Genomic DNA, 22291 nt, shown 5'->3' with positions numbered 1-22291 from the left:
TCGGAAGATGACGAAATCAGGCAAGAAGCTAGAACATTCTATCAAGAACTATATACGGATAAAACTAACTGCTCAATGGACGAGCTGGATACTCTGCCGCTCTGGGATGATTTACCACAATTAAAAGACTCAGACATAGCTCTTTTGGCAAAGGATATATCAGAAGGGGAGATTAGACTCCAACTAAAGAAGATGGCAAGGAATAAAGCTGCAGGTCCCGATGGCCTCCCAATAGAGACTTATAAAGAAAATATTGAAGAAATTCTAGTTCCAATTCAAAAACTATTCAATAGAATTTTCATTCAGGGAGACCAAATACCATCTTCATGGTTGGACGCTACAATCTCATTAATAGCTAAACCGAATAAAGACCCGGAAAAGATAGAATCTTATCGCCCCATCTCACTTCTGAACTCTGATCTAAAAATATATTCTGGAATTTTAGCGACCAGACTGGCTAATGTCATAAAATCTATTATCCATCCCGACCAGAGGGGATTCATTCCTGGCCGTCAATTAAACGAGCTTACATTCCAAGTAATCGCTGCCATAGACTACGCCACAGAGAAAAAGAAGCCTCTTGCTATCGTCGCAATAGACGCAGCCAAAGCGTTCGACCAAGTGAATTGGCTTTTTCTTTGGAAAGCGATGAGGAAGTTCGGTTTTCCAGAGACTTTCATCAATGGAATTAGAACTTTATATGGGGGCCCGAGAGCCGAGAGCCAGGATCCTGGTGAATGGCGGACTGTCAGACTGGTTAAATATTCATAGAGGGACAAGGCAAGGATGTCCTTTATCTCCATTATTATTTGATATATATATTGAGCCTTTTGTATGTTTTTTAAGACAGGATCCTATAATTCACCCTTTCAAAATTGGAGATTTAACAATTAAGACAGCTCTATACGCAGATGATCTCCTTTTGTATACTTCAAATCCATTAGATGCAATTCCAAGATTATTCCAACTTGCCGAGGAGTTTGGTATCGTTTCTGGGTATGGCATTAATAAGGAAAAAACTGATATTATGTGTTGGAATATCTCAGTCCCTATCCCAGAAGCTAAAACTAAGATGAGATATCTGGGCATTCAGCTCAATCATAAACTGGTAGAAATTCCCAAAACTAGTTGGGATGTAGTGATAAAAGAGGTTAGGAAACTTTTAACCAGATGGAACTCTCTGCCTTTAAATATTTACGGTAGAGTAAATTTGGTTAAAATGATCATCTTGCCAAAAGTAACCTTCCTTTTTAATTCCATTCCCTTAACATTTAATAAGAAAGACATTCTTAACTTACAGGGTAGGATAGGTTCCTTTATTTGGGCGACAAAATCTCCCAGGATAGCCTGGAGGAAGTTGAGGAGAGGATTAAAAATAGGCGGCCTTGCTCTCCCAGATTTACTTTTATACTGCTATGCTTTTCAATTTAAAAATGTTAGACTTCTAGCGAACAAATTAGATTCCACTTCTAATGGAATACTCTTCCGAGCCATGTTGTCTGATCTTCCATACGGGGCTGACTTCTTCACGTTTAAATTTGGAGACCAAAAATTCTTTAAAAAGGTCCGACTGAAGCTCTTGAAGGCTGTTTTACATAACTGGCTACAAATAAGAGGGATGTTAGGCATACATTATTATCATACACATGCCCCGATATGGGATTCCCCTGGTACTCCGGAATGTTTGACAGATCAGTTAGCACTTCCGTTAAAGAGGGCGGGTCTCTCCAAATGGGGGGACTTTTTTGGTACATCAAGAGCACTAAAATGGGAAACGCTGGCGGGCTTAACTGGGGGAACTCTCACGAGATTTAAGTTCTATCAATTATCGGCCTGGTGGGGAAGTCAAGCTTGGGATTCTGACGATGAGAGCCCCCTTCTAGACCTAATTAGTAATAATACGATAAGAAAGGGGGAGACTGCCCAATGGTACAAAATCTTCATAAACAATAAGGACAATCAAGAGGCAGAGATTACTAAGGTATGGGACCCCGCTATCCTTCAGATTTCGGATAACCCTGTTAAATTATGGACAGATTCTTTCTCTATGTCCCAAAAAATAATTAAACCTTCTAACTTAAGAAGAAATCATCTATATACATTGTACAGGGTTTACTGGTCTCCTGCGAAACTTTCCAAGATGTCCGCAGTTCAATATTCTTGTCCCAGATGTAAGTCACAAGAAGCAGATGATATACATATGTTTTTTGAATGTCCAAGTATAAACAACTTTTGGGGACAAGTTTGTGGGTTTTTGGAGGAGGTACTTTCATTTTCACTTACATACACTTTAAGTTTGGTTTTTTTTGGTCTCCCACTTGATTATGATATTAATAGCAACATATCACAGTTTATTTTTTATGTAATAGTGATCGCCCGAAGAGAGATCTGTAAAGAGTGGAAGTCTGCGCTTCCCCCGACATTCGCAGATTTCCTTAAAAACATCATGGCGGTGAGTAAATTGGATATTTTATGTGGTGGAGAGGAGTCTGCTAAATTATGGTCAGCCTTGAATGCCTGGTGTGAGAAATAGTCCAATGATTATGCCAGAGGTTTTGTGGACTTGTCCTTCCTTTGTAGCAAGTACCAACACGAGAGGAAGTTGGACGGGTAACAACCTTACCTCTGGGCAATCTTCATTGGCTATCCACAAACAAGAGGGCTGGTAACGTTAGTTTGTGTCAGTGGCCTGAAGAGCGCCTATTTAGAGCAACTATCTACTGGTGGCATATATGAGGACAAAAAAAAAAAAAAAAAAGAACTGTCAAGGGCTGAAGAGAAAAGAATCTTTGAATGGAAAGAAGATGATTTGTGGTGTAGAAAACTGATGATACTATCAGTGTGTGCATTATTTTGCTCTGCCCAGAGTTGGAAATAGAATCTGAACTTTCCACCAGTTGGCCCAGAAATATTTCTTGAAAAAAGCAATCTATTTAACAATTCTTCAGGCTGTTTCAGATGGACTTGTGGATGGCCTTTCTTGAAGTACTTGTTACACTGATTTTTCATTGCTACAGTCATCTTTGAACTGCAAAGTCTCAATGATTTTTGTTTTGCTCCTGCCGCAGAGCCTGTTGATGTGGAACTGTGTTTATTTTGCCCAAGTGACTGTGTTGCCTTTATTGATTAGGTATCGAATTTAGGATATAACTTTTGAAAAGGAACATTTATGAATTCGAGTTGGCAACGTTGTAAGACAAAACAATTAAAAACATTGTTGATTTTTTGTGGATGTCAAAAATGGAGGAAAACGCCCAGCTATTCAACATCCTATGTTAAGAGAGGCCAAGCATAAATGGACATTAATTTGTTTGCCAGCAAGTTTATCACAAGTATTTGTGTAATAGCTTGGTTCCTACATGTGAAATTTCCTATGCATACACTTGTACACCTAACACATACACCTGAACATTATTATTTTACCCTTTCACTGTTAGATGAGAAACATATGTTGTCTTACCAGAACTATTAATTTATTCCAATGTTGCATTATACCCATAGTATTGCTAATATTTCTGTTTGTTGGGTTTGTGCATTGTTGCCTGCACACCGGTAAAAAGGGTGAACGCCTCTCATACCACTCCCATTCTCTCACTATGGCTCTTGCACGGTTTGGTTTGGAGTCATGGCAGCACATGCTAATAAGATTTTTTGCTTTGATATAGGAGGTCTTAATAACGAGCTAAATATAGCATGTTATCCAGATGATGATGGTAACCCACAGGCAAAAGGATCAGATTTAGAAGTGGAGGAATATGGTGGTCACGGTGATTATATCACTTAGTATGTTAATATGTTCTCTTTTATGCTCTCTGTACTCATGAAGTTTTATGTATATGGAATATTTATTTTTTATTATGTAATTAGACAAAATGTGTTTAGTAGTCTAAAAGGAGGGACTGTTAAACTGTAAAAAATGTATTCTGTTAAGTTAGCCTCTACTCCTCTTCCATTTTGTCTACTAGCCAGCATTTTGTGTTTCTGTGGGGCCTCTTTTTGCAAAGTCATAAGTTACATGTTCACTGAAAGCAGGTTGTGCTGATAATGCATACGTGCCAGAGTAGAGGCCCTGCCGAAAGGCCCGAGCATGCAGATGTTCCTATCTACAAGTCCACCCCTGCCTATCTATGAAAGTGATGTGAGAGGGGGTTAATCAGGATTCAACAGTTCAGCATGTAAGCATTATACAAAGGTGTTGTATAAGGGGTTGTGTAAGCATTATGTAACAATGAGAAAGTGGTTTTAGTGCTTGTCTTACTGTACCAAAATGTATAAATACTGTGTTTTAACCTGAACTTGTCAGGCCCCTCCTTCTGGCTCTTGCAGTGTCTGAATGATGGGACTCCTCTCATGAGTGAAATAAACTTGTATGTTGTTTCCACTCCAGTGTTGATCCTCATTTTGTGAACCTGTAGACAAAGGGTGTCCCTGCACCAGTGAGACTGATAGGAATCTCACTTCTACATTATGTCAAAAATGGTGTCAGGGACAGCATTTTGTCTTGTTGTTCCCTCTCATATCCCATGGTTGTTCTCACTTAAGCCACAAATGACCTCCAGTGTGCCAGTGGCAGCATGTTGCCACTGGTGCCCCATGCCAAAGAATGTCATTCCTTGGCAGTAGCAGCATTTTGCTATGGGTGTCCCATATACCAAGCATTACCTCAAGTATGCCAGGTGTGGCGCCGCGGCCAGTTCGACTGACTCTGGAATCTGGGGATCACGGTTCGATCCCCGGCACCGGCGGCAGATTAGCCCAGCACCATGTGACTCTGGCCAATAGCTTGCTTAATCTTCCCAACGGCCCCCAGCGCCTAGAGACCCTTACGGGTGATTGTGCGCTTTACAAATGTGGATTATTATTATTATTATTATTAGTATGAAGTATTAGTTACATTATACCAGAATCCAAAATGTTGTCATATGTGCCTGCCTTGCTAAAAATTACCTCTAATATGCACGTGCCAGTCTTTTGCTATGGGTGCCTCTATAAGCCAAGAAATACTTTCAGAATGCCAGGGCCAATAGTAGACTCATAAGCATAACCCTAAATTCTAACTCAAGATTACTTATGTTCACTCACTCACCCTTGTTCTCTCTCACATTCACTCACTTTCACTCGCCTGCATTTACTCTCTCTCATTTTTTCTCACTTACTTGCACCCAACTGAATCACTCATACTTTTTAACTTACGCTCACTTCCACTTACTATAACTCTCAGGTACTCAGTTTTACTTATCCCTGATCACTCTGAATCACTCTTCCACCCTTGGTTACTAACTCACTGTCACTCACAAACACTCATTCTCACGCACTCTCTAATACTCCCTCACTCTCATTCTTACTCATTAATTTTCACTAATTTGAAGTCACTTACTCTTACTCACGCTCTGACAGTCATTCTCACTCATTATAACCACTGCCTGTCACTCTCAATCACGTTAACTCGCAGACACATGCTCACACACACACACACACACACACATGCTCACCTACACATTTGCAGAAAACAGCACACATTTATAAGCATTTTCTTTCTTATACCTCAGCTGCCATGGAATCACCAGTAGCAGCTGATCTTGGCCCATTTTTATTACATTAATAGTGAATAACAGATTAGTATTCATTATTATTATAATAAAACATGGACAGGAAAAAAGAGGGTGCACCTCCAACGTCCATAACACTACTGATTTCGCCACCACTAAAACCAGGGATCGCACAGGTGTCTCAAGGGGACAGCCAATGGCCGCAAGTACGACCCCTAGATGATGTTCATGTCTCTAGCCACAACCTGTGCCTTGACATCTGCACCTCACTAACAACTCTTAGATTATTCCAAATTCCGTCCTTGCAACCCCTACCTCTTCTGAGCTCTTTACCTGCCAAGAAACGCTTGCCCATCCCCATTCCTAGACTGCCCTAAGCTCCCACCTTCTAACAGATAACAAAACCAGTAGGCGACCACTTAATTGCACTGTATCTTCTCTGCCCAAGGCAGTAACAGATCACTCGGAAAACGGTATCATTTATTTTAAGCGCACCATGCCTTTTACTCTGTAATATTTTGCACAGTAGTACACGTATGCTCATCATTCACTCTCGAAAATCTACATTACATATAACTTGTTCTAAAAACTTGTCCTAAAATCCATCTTCGATAACTGCACAGAATATGTAGTAGAAATGTACCTACTTGTTTTTCAATTAACAATTGTTATATTTAACTAACCCAGTTTTTTGTTTTTGACTGACCTTTAAACATAAACAAACGCAGACAGAAAATAGTCTGTTTCCCTGTCTGCATTTATTTACAAAGTGAACAAAAACTGAATCGGTCTTGCTTTGGCAGGCTTCTAATGCTAGCACGTCACTCAATTTCAAGAAGCATTAGTCAATGGTCATCCACCATATTGGACTGGTAAATTAAAAAACAGCAAAGTCGTCACTGCCGCATCATGAATGATATAAGTGGACGTGGTGGCCATTTTTGAGTGCTGATTGAGTAACCTATTGGAGGTGGTAAGAGGATATCAGGAGAAACCAACATTTAAAAAAAAAAGTTGTCCCTTCACATCTTTAGTGGAAGAGTACAAGTCAGCCGATCAAAGTTATGGTAGTGTGTGTGTGATGAGCTCTAATAGTGGAAATGGCCTTAACGCAGGCTCAGCCACACATGACGCTTCCCCAGAAGTTGAACCATGCATGCCTTTCCCAAGCATATGCCTTAACAACGCATATGTGTGGTTAAGGCAATGCGTGGTCTAGTTGCAGAGAGATGGGCGGACACAGGAAGAGGAAGGATCGGGAGAGGACGAGATGAGGTAAGTGGGACTGAGTCCAGATCTTGGGGGGCTGGGAGTAGTTTTTAGGGCTCAGGATGGGGTCTGGGTTGTTAATAGGGCAGGGAGCAGGGGCAGGGATGGAGGTCGTTTTTAGGGCATGAAGAAAGTGTTTAGTGTTGGGTAGGGAAAAAGAGACAGATTTAAGTGCTGGGGCAGTTTTAGTCGGGGGGGGGAGGGGGAGGGGGTTTGGACCGGATGGTACAGGCATGCGTTGTTCAGGCATGCATTGTACCATCATACAACCTTTTATTAGTGGTTGAAAGTGTATTTGAAGGTTTGCACGTAAGTAGAGTGTGAGTGAGCTGTGCACACGAGTGGGTATGGAATGTGTGAATAGATGTGGGAAACGACCCGGACATGAATATGATGCTGACTAATCTACTTTTTTTTTTAAACACAGGTTTTGACGCAGTGTTGGGATGTAGTCAGCCATCTTGTATGTCCCTTGTGAGGCTGTCTAAGTATCCTTTGTGTTGGTTCTAAAAGGATTTCACTGTGATTTCCACAACTGTGCTTATTCCAGCATCTACTACAAGGGTGATAAGCACACCTTGCAGCTTTAAATGATGTTTCATCAAGCACAGGCATAAAAGTATGGTTTATACACTCATGCCTCTTTCCTTCGGTGATAGGAACATCACTAATGCCTATTTTTCAGTTCAATACAGTGCCTTTGTACATCTGATGTGCCTAAAGTAGCAACCTCGACCGTGAGAGGAGAACCACATAAGCTGTAGGAAATTCTATACTTAGCAGTGCTTTTTTACGAGAATCAGTTTCTGATTGTTACATAACTATTTGAACAAATATTTCCAGAAATATTTATATTTTGAATGCATAGCTATAGTTTGACTGGTAACGAATTTTGAAGTATTAATACGTAGTGCATCTTTAATCATTACTATATACAAAGTAATAGTATCCTCATAATGTATTGCAAATCAAAATGTCAAGTATTGTACCCCACTTACAGTGTTGCAGAGTGCATGGGAATCAAAAATGGACATGGGTACATGGCTAAATGTGTTTTACCTTATGTAGGAGTGCTTGGACACGAAGACAGCATTGTGCCATGTAAATTGTCCCTACTTAAACACTGTCTGGGGGTTCACGGCCTTAAAGACTTCAAAACGCTATCTCCTTTGCCTTATCCCGGTGACTTAGACGTTTTTGCCTATACAGAAAAAAGAACTAGGCATAAGATATTGCAAGAGAATTAGCACAGTTAAGGAAAGGCTTAAATTGTTTTCTAAGAAATCAGGAATGTACTTGTAAATTACTAAAAGAAACGTGGTGAAATGTTGAGGGCGCTCTGCTAAAAACAAATTATTGATCCTGTACAATCACCTGAATATGTGTCTCCAGTCGATATGTCTTTGATGACCACTGGGGATTTAAGATTTTGCATTGATTTAAGAAGTCTAAATGACTCTATTTAGGTTGACTCATCTTCTTCCAAATTTACATGAAATGGTTTCAACACTGGCTGCAGCTCAAGTTTTCTCAACTTTGGACTTAACCACTGCTCATCACGAAGTTGTCCTGGCTGATGGATCAAAGTACTTGACGACTTTCATTACTCCCAAATGTATGTTTTGGTTCCTTAGGATACCATTTGGGTTGGCCATCATGGCCTCAGTGTTCCAAGAAATGACGAAGGATTCCTTGGAGAGGCTACATGGAGCTGAGGCCTTTCAGTTTTACATTTATTTTAGTGTTCGGGTTCGACCAGGAGGAAGATTATAACAACCTTCACAAAGATGTGCAGATATTATACCAGTGTAGTTTGCTCTGTTATAGAGTAGGAGCTGTTTGCATGTGCTTGAGCTGCAGAACGTTTTATATAGTTTTTCTTGGGGGGCAAAACTATTTTGTAGCACAGACCACAAAGTCATTGTTCAGTATTTTGTTCCCAGGAGGTGGGCCCTTCTTGACGGCTATGTTGGTCAGATTAGATTCAATGTTATAAGGCTTTCTGTATAAAATTGAGTTGGTGCCCGGTAGGGAAGTGTTCATGCTGATTGCAAGTCACAGTTGCCTGTGGAGGGGAATGGAGTGCCGCAATGCCAAGGGATGGAATGTGAAGTACCCCACACATTTAGAGATACTGTTAAATGTGTTAGTACTGATGGTGTGGAAGCTGAATCTGAGGATGAGCAGAAGGTTGAGATGGAGAAGGATGTAGTCATCAGTGCACTGGTACAGTATGTTGGTCAGAAATGGTCCCATGAGCATAATGTCAAAGGCTGGCGTCTTTATGTAAACTGCTCAATGAGTTATCCGTAACCATGTTATCTTTGTAAGTCGGGACAAAATTGCTCCTCTAGCTGGATTGCAGAAGAAAATGTTCAAACTGTTCCACCACGGCCATCCTGGGCTGTCAGTTAATCCTAGAGTGTCAATTACTAAGAGCAAGGCACGCAAATTGTATTGGTGGCCTAGGATGGATTTGGTCCTAAATGCCTGGTTACGTGGATGTTCTACATGTGCACCCAGCAAAATGCCACCAGATAGTGTCAGATATGGGGCAACTACGTGTTCTCTTTTCCTGAGGACATGTTTTGAACTTCGAAACAAGTCCTAGGGGCATCTGGGACTTGGGCCCGTAAAAATCTCCGACATACCTGTCTTTTTGTTTAGTTTAGAGTTTATTCCTGTTCCTTTGTAGCCATCAGGCCACCTCCTACTGCCTCTGCGACATGTGGAGAGAAGATCTGGGCCGAACTATGAGTGCTCTTGATGAAGCCTAATTCGTTGTAAATGCACAAGTGTTTGTATGAAGGTTCAAATCTTCCACAAGAGTGTATTTTTGCATTAGGAAGATGTAGCAATAGCATTAAAATACATCTCGATTCCAACTGCCAGTGCCACTTTATCAGTTAAATAAAAATTAAGTTATCCTACGTGCAACTTCATATATTACCATAACACAAGAAATATGGATAAATACCAATAAGATCTTCAAAACGTAAATATGGGCAGACATAAAAAAAAACACAATGAAACTGGGAGTGCTAAGTATGTTCATTAAGTCAGCACTCCAGACCACAACAATGGCGGGCTCATATATCTGTTATTGTGGGCCCACTGTATGTGGATCGACCAAGGCCCTTTTAAATTATCGTCCCTATCCATATGTAATTTTAAATAGCGTGGTTAACCTTTGCTGAAGGCAGAGACCCCATCCCTCATAAATTGGTGCCCAGTGTAACCAAGAGAATCACTTAAGCTTTTTCAGCACCAATGTTTTATTCAACTGAGTGGGCACCACATTTTACAGAAGCTCTTGAATCTACTTTGATGCATTTCGGTAGCACGAGTTTACAAGAACGTGAGTGTCACCCACATGTAAAGATATCAAAAGAGCACATTAAGAGTGGTTAGGAAGGCCTTCTCTGGGGTAGGTTTACAATGCCTTTTCCCAAAGTGGCATTATTGCTTCAGGGAATTCAGCCCCGCGAAGGCAATTGAGGGACTAAACCATATTGTGAGCATTGCCAACAGGTCTGGGACTATCTAAGAGCATCTCTGGAGTTGTGTGTCTATTTCTGGAGGCCATGTCTGGAATATCGTAGGCAGCTCTGGCAACACACATCTAGAGCCTTGTGTCCATACCTGCAGAAGGTTCATGAAAGGCTTGGCTGACAGCAGGGCAGAGGCTATCAAAATCAGACATGGCTTAAACCACAAGCCCTGTGAAAAAAAGCAATAGAGGGAGCAAAGGTAGAGGGAGGGACAGAGAGAAAGATGTGGGAGTTAATGAAATAATGAAGAGATGCATGGGTTGGCATTTGCCCTCACTCACCACCATCTGAGTATGTCTCCATGCCATAGCCATCTTGAAGGCCATCACTCCACGCACCCTCATACTTGGCCCCAGAGAGGCTCTGGCGGACCCCACAGCGGCCCTTCAGTCCATGGCTCCACTCGCCCCGGTAAACCCACTTGCCTTTCGCTTCCACGCCAAGGCCGTTGCGCTTGCCCTGGGCCCAGCAGCCCTGGTATGTGTTACCGCTGGGCCAGGTGTAAACACCAAGTGACTCAAAGCCGCGGCACCACAATCCACTGTACTCGCCCTGGCGCCCAGGGCCTGTGCACACCCCATAGCCGTGCGCCCGGCCGTCTTCCCAGTCACCCACGTAGCATCCGCCATCGTCAAATTCAAACTTGCCCCCGTGTGACATGCATGGGCCGTGCTTCCGCCCCGTGGGGGGCTCTGTCTGGGGGGACGCAGGTCACTCCCCGCTCCCCGAGTGTTGCAAACTCATCCCCTGCCCATACAGCACAGGAGCAAAAACCTCACATCTGTAGCATGGTGCCGTTTCCGGTCTGTGGCAATCTTCTGTTGCAGACTACTGCCCACCACAAACCTTGCTGGCCCGGTGTGTGTGCACCACTAGCATTGAAGCGCAAGCCAGTGTCTGATGCCTGAGCTGTGCTGTGAATCTCTGTCCGATGGCTGCCTTTGTGTCGCGTTTGCGCTCTAAGTCCCCTTTGTGCGTTGGGTTGTGGCTTGATGTCTGCAGCCAGCGTTGGAGTGCGGCTCTGCATCCACCTTCCACATCCAGTTGTAAGGCTCTTTTGTCTGAGTGTTGCCACACTTTCTCTCCTCAACAATCTTGATTCAGACGATGATGCATTTGGTAGAACCACTCTTGCACATGCCCGCACATGGAAGGAAGAGGATGTCAACACAGTCCTGCCCAGTAGGAAAGGCTTAGATAATTCCAGCTACTCGAGGGCATTAAGCTAAAGTGGAAAGATAAACAGAGAATTAATCAGGAGCAGGTGAAGAGGAATTACAACTTCTTTCAAACAATCTAGCACTACACATCTGTCTGAAAAATGTAGCGCCGCACCACACTCGAACCACATTGTTATTGCTACTTAGTACTTGTATAGCGCCTAATATGTCATCTCTGTGGCATAGCGGGGCCAGTCAGTTGAACAGGTTATGACTTTCTAAGCACTTCAATTGCAGGCCATAGTCTGATTCAGTGTTGTAAAGGTATGCGATCAACAAGGTGAGTACATCAGTTTTTAAGGCTGTGTGAGTCTGACACTAGTGGGCTGAACAGCACTACACTCCAAAGTGTCCAGATAACCACACACTTCTTAACAGGGGGGCTTTTAATACTGTGCCACCTATTGTGCTTTTGACGTTATTCGCAGATTCCCAGTGCTCGTATTTAATCCATAGGCAGAATTCGGCAGGCCTCTTCATTTGGTCTTGTATGTCAGTGGAAGCTTTACTTATAGTCTCCACCCCTCCCATCTTACTGTGTTCTTCCTGCTGCTAAGCCCGAGCCATGTCTTTGAGCACCACTGCAGGCCGGGTTCAATCAGTCCAGATTGTATGTAACCTGGACATTCGCATATGAATCCGCCTTCCTTAGAAGTCACTAGGGGCACAGAAAGGGAGCGGGGTGGAAACTGCACAATGTCCGAGGCTCTGGCCATCACAGAAACCCTGCTTTCAGATCACCCCTTCCTCAAAGGAAGTAAGCCATGATTCCACGCTCCCTTGAAACCGGAACAACTAAATGAGCATATGGAATGGATTGCATAATGTGCACACCCTGAAATAGCTACTTGAAACGTCGGTGCATCAAGCTTTTTCCCTTCCCAGCACATAAAAGGAATATGTTGGTGTCAGAAGTCGTTCGGGGGTCACAGGGCAAGCAGGGGGTGGGTACTGGCCCCCAAGCATGGTAGTTTAGTGCCTTTTACCTCCTTCGTCGTGGGGCCTGGTCCACCCTGGTCCTGCACACTGAGCACCACGCACACCTCTTCGGCGCTTGACTGACAGCGGCAGTGAGATGCGCGGAGCCAGTCTGGGCACAGACTTACAACTCAGCAATTATGCAACAAGGACAATAATTACCATCCAGTCCGGTGCTTCTTTTCGTCACAAATACAAATACTTGATTGCACTCCACAATGCAATAGTACACACGAAAAAACATAGGACTACGGTTTTAAACAGGCACTGCTGGGCTTTTCTACACATACATTGATACGGTTTAAGGTTAAACGCCGTGCAGGCTCACTATCCGACGTGTGGGCTTAGACCAGTCCTTAGTACTGTCCTTGCACTGAGTCTTAAAAGTTAGGGCACCGTCTCACCCCATTTTAGTTTACTGTTTGAAGCACTTATGAGAGATGACCAGTTCCCAGCTTTACCTGGCTTTTGACCCTCAGATGCAATGAGCATGTGTCTGGGATTCTTTGAGTCAGGCGCAGGGGCAGCTCCCCTACTTTAGTTCTCTGTGAGTCAGTGCACTGGTTGGAGCTCATGGGAACGTCTTTTATCCGCCCAGGGACGTTGCCGGTGTGTTGTGTGGAGACCCCATCATTTGACAGTTGACAGTCAACACCAGTCACTTCAGCGCTTGGCAGTGATGCCTCTGGGGGGATCAGAGTGGTTGCCCTGTCCTCTGGGTGATCAGAGTGGTTGCCCTGTCCTCTGAGGGGATCAGAGCGGTTGCCCTGCTCTCGGGGGGGGGGGGGATCAGAGTGGTTGCCCTGTCCTCTGAGGGGATCAGAGCGGTTGCCCTGTCCTTTGGGTGATCAGAGTGGTTGCCCTGTCCTCTGAGGGGATCAGAGCGGTTGCCCTGTCCTCTGAGGGGATCAGAGCGGTTGCCCTTTCCTCTGAGGGGTTGCCCTGTCCTCTGTGGGGATCAGAGCGGTTGCCCTGTCCTCTGAGGGGTTGCCCTGTCCTCTGAGGGGATCAGAGTGGTTGCCCTGTCCTTTGGGTGATCAGAGTGGTTGCCCTGTCCTCTGAGGGGATCAGAGTGGTTACCCTGTCCTCTGAGGGGATCAGAGCGGTTGCCCTGTCCTCTGAGGGGATCAGAGTGGTTGCCCTGTCCTCTGAGGGGTTGCCCTGTCCTCTGAGGGGATCAGAGTGGTTGCCCTGTCCTTTGGGTGATCAGAGTGGTTGCCCTGTTCTCTGAGGGGATCAGAGTGGTTACCCTGTCCTCTGAGGGGATCAGAGCGGTTGCCCTGTCCTCTGAGGGGATCAGAGTGGTTGCCCTGTCCTCTGAGGGGATCAGAGTGGTTGACCTGTCCTTTGGGTGATCAGAGTGGTTACCCTGTCCTCTGAGGGGATCAGAGTGGTTACCCTGTCCTCTGAGGGGATCAGAGCGGTTGCCCTGTCCTCTGAGGGGTTGCCCTGTCCTCTGTGGGGATCAGAGCGGCTGCCCTGTCCTCTGAGGGGTTGCCCTGTCCTCTGAGGGGATCAGAGTGGTTGCCCTGTCCTTTGGGTGATCAGAGTGGTTGCCCTGTCCTCTGAGGGGATCAGAGTGGTTACCCTGTCCTCTGAGGGGATCAGAGCGGTTGCCCTGTCCTTTGGGTGATCAGAGTGGTTGCCCTGTCCTCTGAGGGGATCAGAGTGGTTACCCTGTCCTCTGAGGGGATCAGAGCGGTTGCCCTGTCCTCTGAGGGGTTGCCCTGTCCTCTGTGGGGATCAGAGCGGTTGCCCTGTCCTCTGAGGGGTTGCCCTGTCCTCTGTGGGGATCAGAGCGGTTGCCCTGTCCTCTGAGGGGTTGCCCTGTCCTCTGAGGGGATCAGAGTGGTTGCCCTGTCCTTTGGGTGATCAGAGTGGTTACCCTGTCCTCTGAGGGGATCAGAGTGGTTGCCCTGTCCTTTGTGTGATCAGAGTGGTTACCCTGTCCTCTGAGGGGATCAGAGTGGTTGCCCTGTCCTTTGTGTGATCAGAGTGGTTACCCTGTCCTCTGAGGGGATCAGAGTGGTTGCCCTGTCCTTTGTGTGATCAGAGTGGTTACCCTGTCCTCTGAGGGGATTAGAGTGGTTGCCCTGTGTTCTAGGGGGATCAGAGCGGTTGCCCTGTCCTTTGGGGGGAGAGGGGGAGGTCAGAATGGCTGTTTGTCGCTATTGGTGTTTCAAGACTCCTACATGTTGATGTTGGTGTCTTGTAAATTGTGACACAGGTAAGTGGCGGGCTGGCCTCATTGTGTTCATACACTTCTAGGAGGGCGTTCCGGTTTAGATTTTTAGCGCGTTTCTTTGTCTAGGCGATTATTCTCTTTGGGTAACCATGGCGTAATCCAGGACAAACTCCCTGGGTGTTGAATGTTCCTGTTGCGATTTTGACAGCATTTCCTCTAGCACCCGCGCCCCATCAGGGAAAACTTGCTTTTCGGGCAATTTCTGCGCATTATTTATTTTTTTTTTTTTTTGCAGAGTTTTATATAGCGCGAACTAGACCCGAACTGAATCAGGTATCAGAGCGCTTTACATATTTTTCCAGTTATGTTACGACACACTTTCATTTTTTAGGCACGGGGAGATTAAGTGATTTGCCCAGAATCACAGGAGGTTTTGGCATCGTTACCGAGACTCGAACCCAGATCCCCAGGCCCGAGGTCGAGCACCCTAGCAGTTAGGCCAACTCCTCTCCCCTAATTAGGCGCAACTGCAGCAGCAAAGAGGACTATAACAAACAGGCAGCTGACCTGGCCCAGAAATTACACCAACATGGTTACCCAAAGAGAGTAATCGCCACAACAACCATCTAGGGCACGATCGCATGCATCTTTCTTCTCTGTCTATCCCACAGATGCTGGCTAGAGAGAGACAACCCCACTGAGAGTAGCACTGGGAGCACGCTACTCACACAGACCACGCCCATCCTCAATGAGCTACACCTGTGATCAAGAGAGGATATTTAAAGCCTCCTTCTCCAAGCACTCAGTTCCTTCGGACCTTGCGACCGGATCACAGGTGTTCCATTGGGCCTGGAGACACAGCCAAGTAAGCAAGGAGGACGGTCCCCGCTGACTGTACAGCCACCAGTCATGCTGCCTTTGTCCATAACTGAGCGTGCAGCACTTTACCGCTAGCAGCGTGTGACCTCCCCTCCTTTTTAGATATTACCTTTTTTATCCTTTTTATCCACTTCCAGAGTGCTAATGAGTCGCGACCCTACGGCGGAAGTCCAGGGAGTTTTGTCCTCTGTAGACAGGAGTAAGCATCCTACTTGTAGATAATTTGCACATTTATTTTACGCATCTAGGTACTAGGACCTGTAGCGCATATACCAAACCGGCAATTGCCACGTTCCGTCACAAGCGCCTACACCCCCGCCTTATTCACTCACACGTCTAGGCACCAGGCGCTAACCCACCCATGTGCGTGGTTGACAATTTTGCGTTTTTTAACTTTATGTGTCTCTTGTTTGTCCTTTTTTCCTTTACAGGTACAAACTGAGAGGAAATACCTCTTACATATATCAGCACCTTAGCGCGTGCTTCACATGCAGGGCACTGATAATCACAGAGATCCCTGTAACACCCCCACACATAGATCCTGAAGAAAGCCAGTTTAATAAAAAGGACTGGCTGCAACTAGTCGACCACACTGGACGTGGGAGACCATAAGTCAACCCCTACACATCCCAAGCCTTTGTTTTTAACCTCTGCCTGGGGCCCACCAATAAAGTAACCGTTAGGGACCCCAAGGACAGAATTTTAAAATCTCACGCAACACACCTGCACATCACACTCACCTTCCAAAAAACCCGCTCTGCAGTAATCTGGCGTCACAGCACACCTGAGGCGCACTCGGTGCCTCGGGTGGGGCCCGATGATAAAGCATACCACCAACTAGGTTGGTGGGTGAGGGCCTTCATACTAAACCAAATAGTTTGCCATGCAGACACATAGCATACAGACATAGCCAGTTCTCTTTGATTAACCACTATGTCCCAGGGGAAACGGACTAGCTACTCTAGGTCCTCTCTCTCTCTCCTTGATTAACAAAAGGTCGATGTAAACCAGAGGGACAGGCGGATAGTAGCTCAGTACATCACGCCCTCCATCTATGAAGGTTTAAAATTGGAGTGTTGTCTGCAGACACTGGTGTGGAAGCTATGCTATGCTGCAGAGAGGACATCAAAATCTACTCCGCTTATAATGCAATTCAGGGTTTCAAGTATTTGTCAGGAAGTTATTAAGCTAAATTATCACATACCCCTTTTTGGCTATATGGGCATTGCAACCCAAAAGTACCCTGCAGAGGTCGTTAGCTGGATTTGCATGTTCACTGATAGCTTACTTAAGTGTTCATAGTAGGAAAGAAATGGAATGAGGTTTTAACCCACTAGCTCCACTCCTCACAACAGACTTCAAGCTTTAAAGTGGAGTTCACTAGAGAACCATTTGACTTCTCAAGAAAGACCATTTACAATGTTTGTTCCAATTGGACATCGAGCATCAAAGATCTGACTAATAGTGGTATTTAGCCAAACAAAGCTCTCACTGACCTTCTGAAGAGGGATCAGGTAGGTGAGCTCTGTCAGTTGACATGTTTTGGTCTGTAGACGTGTGCCGGCTAGAAACAGATTTCCATTCCCAGTCTTTTAGTTTTGCAAAGTTGTTTAGAATATTAACTATAGAGGCACTTGTCACCTGTGGGTCCGCCACCATAGCCCCAGAAAGTGACAAACAATACACTGTTCCTCTTTTACCTGGCAACACAATAAAACTGGTGATGCACCTAGCCTCTACTGGGCTGCTCGCAGTATTCTTAGTGCTGTAATCACCCCTCACCCACCGTACAACCACCTTCAAAAAAGATTTTAGAAGTGCATTCGCCAGTATTGGTACTATACCAAAACCCCAAATCACCTCTGACACCCCATATACACATCCACAATTACCACCGTGACACGACTTGCACCCTGTCCTCAACCACTGACACCAACAAACCATCCATGCTCAACCCCCAACCCATCCTTAATCTGCAATGATATCCACAGCCTCTAAAAAGCAGCACAATACCAATGAAACCTTGCATAGAAAATTAAAAACTCCATTACTCAGAGGATTTCATAGTATCAGTGCAGGCTCTGGTACTCTCACAAATAGACAGTATTGATGCCATCTTGACAGGCCTCCTTTAATCTACAGTTTCACACCTTAAAGACATCTTACGTGTCACAGATTGGACCACATTGTGCCAGTCCTGAAACTTCTCTAATGGCTTACCCCAAAAGTCCAAATTATCTTGAAGATCGCCTTCATAACCCACAGAGCTATATACTCAGGACTATCAGAATATATGAAAGTACCACTTCACACCGAAGGGGGCAAAGAATACCAGGTCTGAAAGAAAGAATAATCTGAGAAATCCCCTCACCAGAGAGGAAAACTGCTGAAGAGACCTTTCGTTGCCTAGCATCCAAACTCTGGAACCAAATTCCCAAACACATAACAACAATTCCTGATCTTCTGACCTTCTGTAACTATCGCAAAACTCACTTGTTCAAGCTATACCTTCCATTGTTTCATCACCTTGAGCTATGTAATGATTGAGGTGTAAATAGTTCTGTTGTATGACTGATATGTGATGTTATAATGTATCTTTAGCTTTTACATGTATGTCACTTCACTGCGGCTCTGTTTGCACTTTGTATATGCTAGAAATAAATAATAAATACTCAATCCTGCACAAATGGAGCCCACTGAAACGTATCCACCACTGACTCTAATCGCACTCCTTTCTTCAACAGTATTGATATCACATACAACCCAGCCTCCACTACTATGACACAACTCATATCTATCAACACCACAAGAACTCATCCCTGTCACTATATCCTCTAGCACACCCACCACAAACATTAACCCCAACTCCATCTTTCGCAACTACCAGGATTCTCTCGAATCCACCCTCACTTCCCCATCAAGCACCCCAGCCACATGCGCCACCACCAAAAACCATCATTCCCAAGCTTACACTCCCATTGAGACTTTCAACCTCTTTGTTCACCACCACAACTTACACTCCTCATACTCCATCCTCCACCAACGTTCACACCCTATTCCTCAGGACCCTGCTACCCAGCATTCACTACTATCACCAACAGCCTGCTTCTTCAACCATGTCATATATTCCAAACTTTACTATTATCAAAACACCTCATATCCCGTCTATAAGCCAATACTACTGACTTCCTCCACCACTCTCACATCACAAACAACCTAGCATCCACCACAGCCACACATCCCTTTCTACCCTTGTCCTCCACCACCGATATTCTTCAGGTGCTGTCCTTCATTATTACATACATCCCTCACACAAGATCATCTACCAACACAAATTACACTCCCTCATGCACCAGTACACTGTAAAGCCGAGCCTACAATACTACCACAAGTGACATCGCTCATACCCATCCTCCAACAGATTTATGGACAGCACCTAATCCTCCAAATTTACACCCCTCCTATATTCCCCAGCATGACATCCTCATCAAAACCACCATCTTCCTCACCAAGACTACCATCATTTTCTACTAACCACCACACCTCATTCTGCACTAACACCGACAACCCTAACAGCTGATCATCCACTGTCACCGATAGGCCTTATAATCTATCATCCACCACAGACAGCACTGTCAGTCCTCTAACCTACCCTCCACCACCAACTTGTTTCAAACTTCACCCTCTCTGTCAAGTGACACCCCTCATACTCTGCTGACAACCCCATTCCCCATAACACATCTCTCACCAGCAACACTTAATCATAACTCAGTCCCACCACTTCTGAAATGCCATCTGCAACCGCAAGTAATTATTGCATCTTCTATCACTCACACTCGTACTCTATCACCCAGGCACTTAACTCCCTACCATACACTCCGACTAGCTTCCATCCCACCCCGTTCTGTAACTATTGTATTTATATCGCTCCTAACACCCCTGATGAGGCATTGAAGTGCTTATTGGCGAGTAGCATGGTACTCCAGAACCCAAAAAGGATTAGTGGTGGATTAATATAGGGTGCCGCTCGTAGTCATGGTAAACTGCTTCTGCTCCAATTAGTGTTAATCGGAAGACTTTGCTGTCACTGGACCGGGACTGCTGCAGAATCGAAGCCTGGACTTCGTCACGATTCTGGGAGCTGCCACTGCTGTGTTGCTAAGTTGCCCCCACCTGGGTGATAACGGGGGAGCGGGACTGCGAGGCCCAGAGGTCTCTGCGCTTTCCTAACCTTGCGCACCTGGTGCCTCTTCCCGCCCCTCCTTCCTGCTGCTCCCTGCTCACCTTCAAATACGACTCGCTCCCGCTCTGCGGGAGCCGCTCGTAGTCGTGGTAAACTGCTTCTGCTCCAATTAGTGTTAATCGGAAGACTTTGCTGTTACTCGCCCGGGACTGCTGCGGAATCGAAGCCTGGACTTTGTCACGATTCTGGGAGCTGCCACTGCTGTGTTGTTAATTTGCCCCCACCTGGGTGATAACGGGGGAGCGGGACTGCGAGGCCCAGAGGTCTCTGCGCTTTCCTAACCTCGCGCACCTGGTGCATCTTCCCGCCCCCTCCTCTTCCTATATTAGGAACGCCCCCGACGCTATCGCGGGACGCGCGCGGGCTAAGCCCGGGCAAAGGGCGGGCCGTCAGAGGTTGATGGAGGTTGGGTTGGGACCCGTCCCCTTCATTTGCATATTGGGGTTCAGTCATCTATTAACTACTTTTTATTCTGTATTGTGCCATTTATTTGTGAGTAATCGGATTTTCTGTGCGTTAGTTATTATGTCGTTAAGATCCGGGAAGAGCAGAACTGTTACTATCAAAACAACGGGGGGGCGGTGACTGGCACTATGGATCAATTTTCAACAAGAGCAACTGTGATTTTAGAGAAAGAAATTGCCCTCACTGAGAAAAGATTGTCCATAGACCTTATTACGGGGAAGCGTTCATCCCTTGGTCAAATTGTGTTGGTTACTTCCCCAGGCATCCCGAGATTATTAGATCCTTTGGCTACCCAGAGCCCTAATTTAAGTAATATCTTGGTAGCCTCAGATATTGCAGAGGCCTCCCTAATATTAAACTCTACAGCCATCAGTACGGACTCTGATGCTTTAAGTATTAGCATTGATATCCATCCCCCGATAATTAGTCCCACCCCGCTAGCTGCAACACAGGTTTCACAAACAAGTACAACATATGCAGCCACAACCACTACTAAACTTAATAAGAGGAAAAGAGGGGGGAGTCCTCAGAAGGGTGGAACTGCTAAATTCCAAAAGAAAAATAATGTGATGCAGGATATACCTAACCAAGCTCAGACTCCTATGTTGTTTAGTGCTATACCTGTCCCTAGTGACCCACCCTCCACTAGCAGCATAAATGATGAACTATTGGGGAACCCAAAAAGAACAGGTTCGGCAAGCACTCTTGAAATTAATTAGTATTGTGCAAAGTTGTCATCCTCCTTTGCAAATCATAATACAGATAGATAAACTGATTATGGTAGTGATCAATCTTTAGTGATATTCAAATTGAAAGTTCATATATCTGTTTCAAAATATGGATCCAGAGGCTGAAGAATATATTCCAAATCTTTTATTCCATATACATTAAAAAGTTGGTATTTTTTCCAGCATACACCGCCGACACGTGTTTCGTCTTAACAAAAGACTTTTTCAAGGCAAAGAGAATTGGTTGTGCTATGTTCTGGTTTGAACGGATCTTGTCTCCCTGCTGGTATGTCGGGGAAATCAGATAACACACACTCTATCTGCTTCCCCCGACGGTAGGCCAGGAAAACGCGGGTTGTAAATCACTAAAATCTTCCATATAATATTGTACGTTACACCGGATTCAATCCATATTCCTAGTGCACAGTCTGGGAAATTATCTTGAGAGGTTAGGGTTGTAATGATTACCAGCAGTGGAGGCTCTTCGCGGTTGGCGCGGTCCTCGAGACTGATCACGGTCGACTAACTTGAACCCATTTGAAGGACGCCACCTCCACGCAGCAAGACAACCCTAACCTCTCAAGATAATTTCCCAGACTGTGCACTAGGAATATGGATTGAATCCGGTGTAACGTACAATATTATATGGAAGATTTTAGTGATTTACAACCCGCGTTTTCCTGGCCTACCGTCGGGGGAAGCAGATAGAGTGTGTGTTATCTGATTTCCCCGACATACCAGCAGGGAGACAAGATCCGTTCAAACCAGAACATAGCACAACCAATTCTCTTTGCCTTGAAAAAGTCTTTTGTTAAGACGAAACACGTGTCGGCGGTGTATGCTGGAAAAAATAACAACTTTTTAATGTATATGGAATAAAAGATTTGGAATATATTCTTCAGCCTCTGGATCCATATTTTGAAACAGATATATGAACTTTCAATTTGAATATCACTAAAGATTGATCACTACCATAATCAGTTTATCTATCTGTATTATGATTTGCAAAGGAGGATGACAACTTTGCACAATACTAATTAATTTCAAGAGTGCTTGCCGAACCTGTTCTTTTTGGTCTTTTGATATTAGCTTGAATTCGTTGTTCTCGCTAATTTGTGACACCCTTGGTGGTGGGTGTGAATCAGGAGTGCAAAGCACCTTGTTTGTTGACAAATACAGTAGTTATTTTACACGTTGAATTGTTTTCAGTTGGAGTTTTGTTCT

General features: G+C 44.9%; 1 protein-coding gene across 1 annotated transcript in view; it reads right to left on the bottom strand.

Annotated features, from left to right (window-relative positions):
• JPH4 (junctophilin 4) overlaps window positions 1-22291 on the bottom strand; it is a 429617-nt gene that overhangs the window by 395786 nt on the left and 11540 nt on the right. The window contains exon 2 of the mRNA XM_078644905.1: window positions 10651-11594. Within this exon, the coding sequence (XP_078501031.1) occupies window positions 10651-11029 (379 nt within the window). The 5' untranslated portion in view covers window positions 11030-11594. The remainder of the gene's footprint in view (window positions 1-10650; window positions 11595-22291) is intronic.

Source organism: Lissotriton helveticus, chromosome 5_1, assembly GCF_964261635.1.
Source record: "Lissotriton helveticus chromosome 5_1, aLisHel1.1, whole genome shotgun sequence".
Taxonomy (NCBI): Eukaryota; Metazoa; Chordata; class Amphibia; order Caudata; family Salamandridae; genus Lissotriton; species Lissotriton helveticus.
The sequence above is the reverse complement of the archived record's forward strand: the minus strand, read 5'-3'. Positions and strand labels throughout refer to the sequence as shown.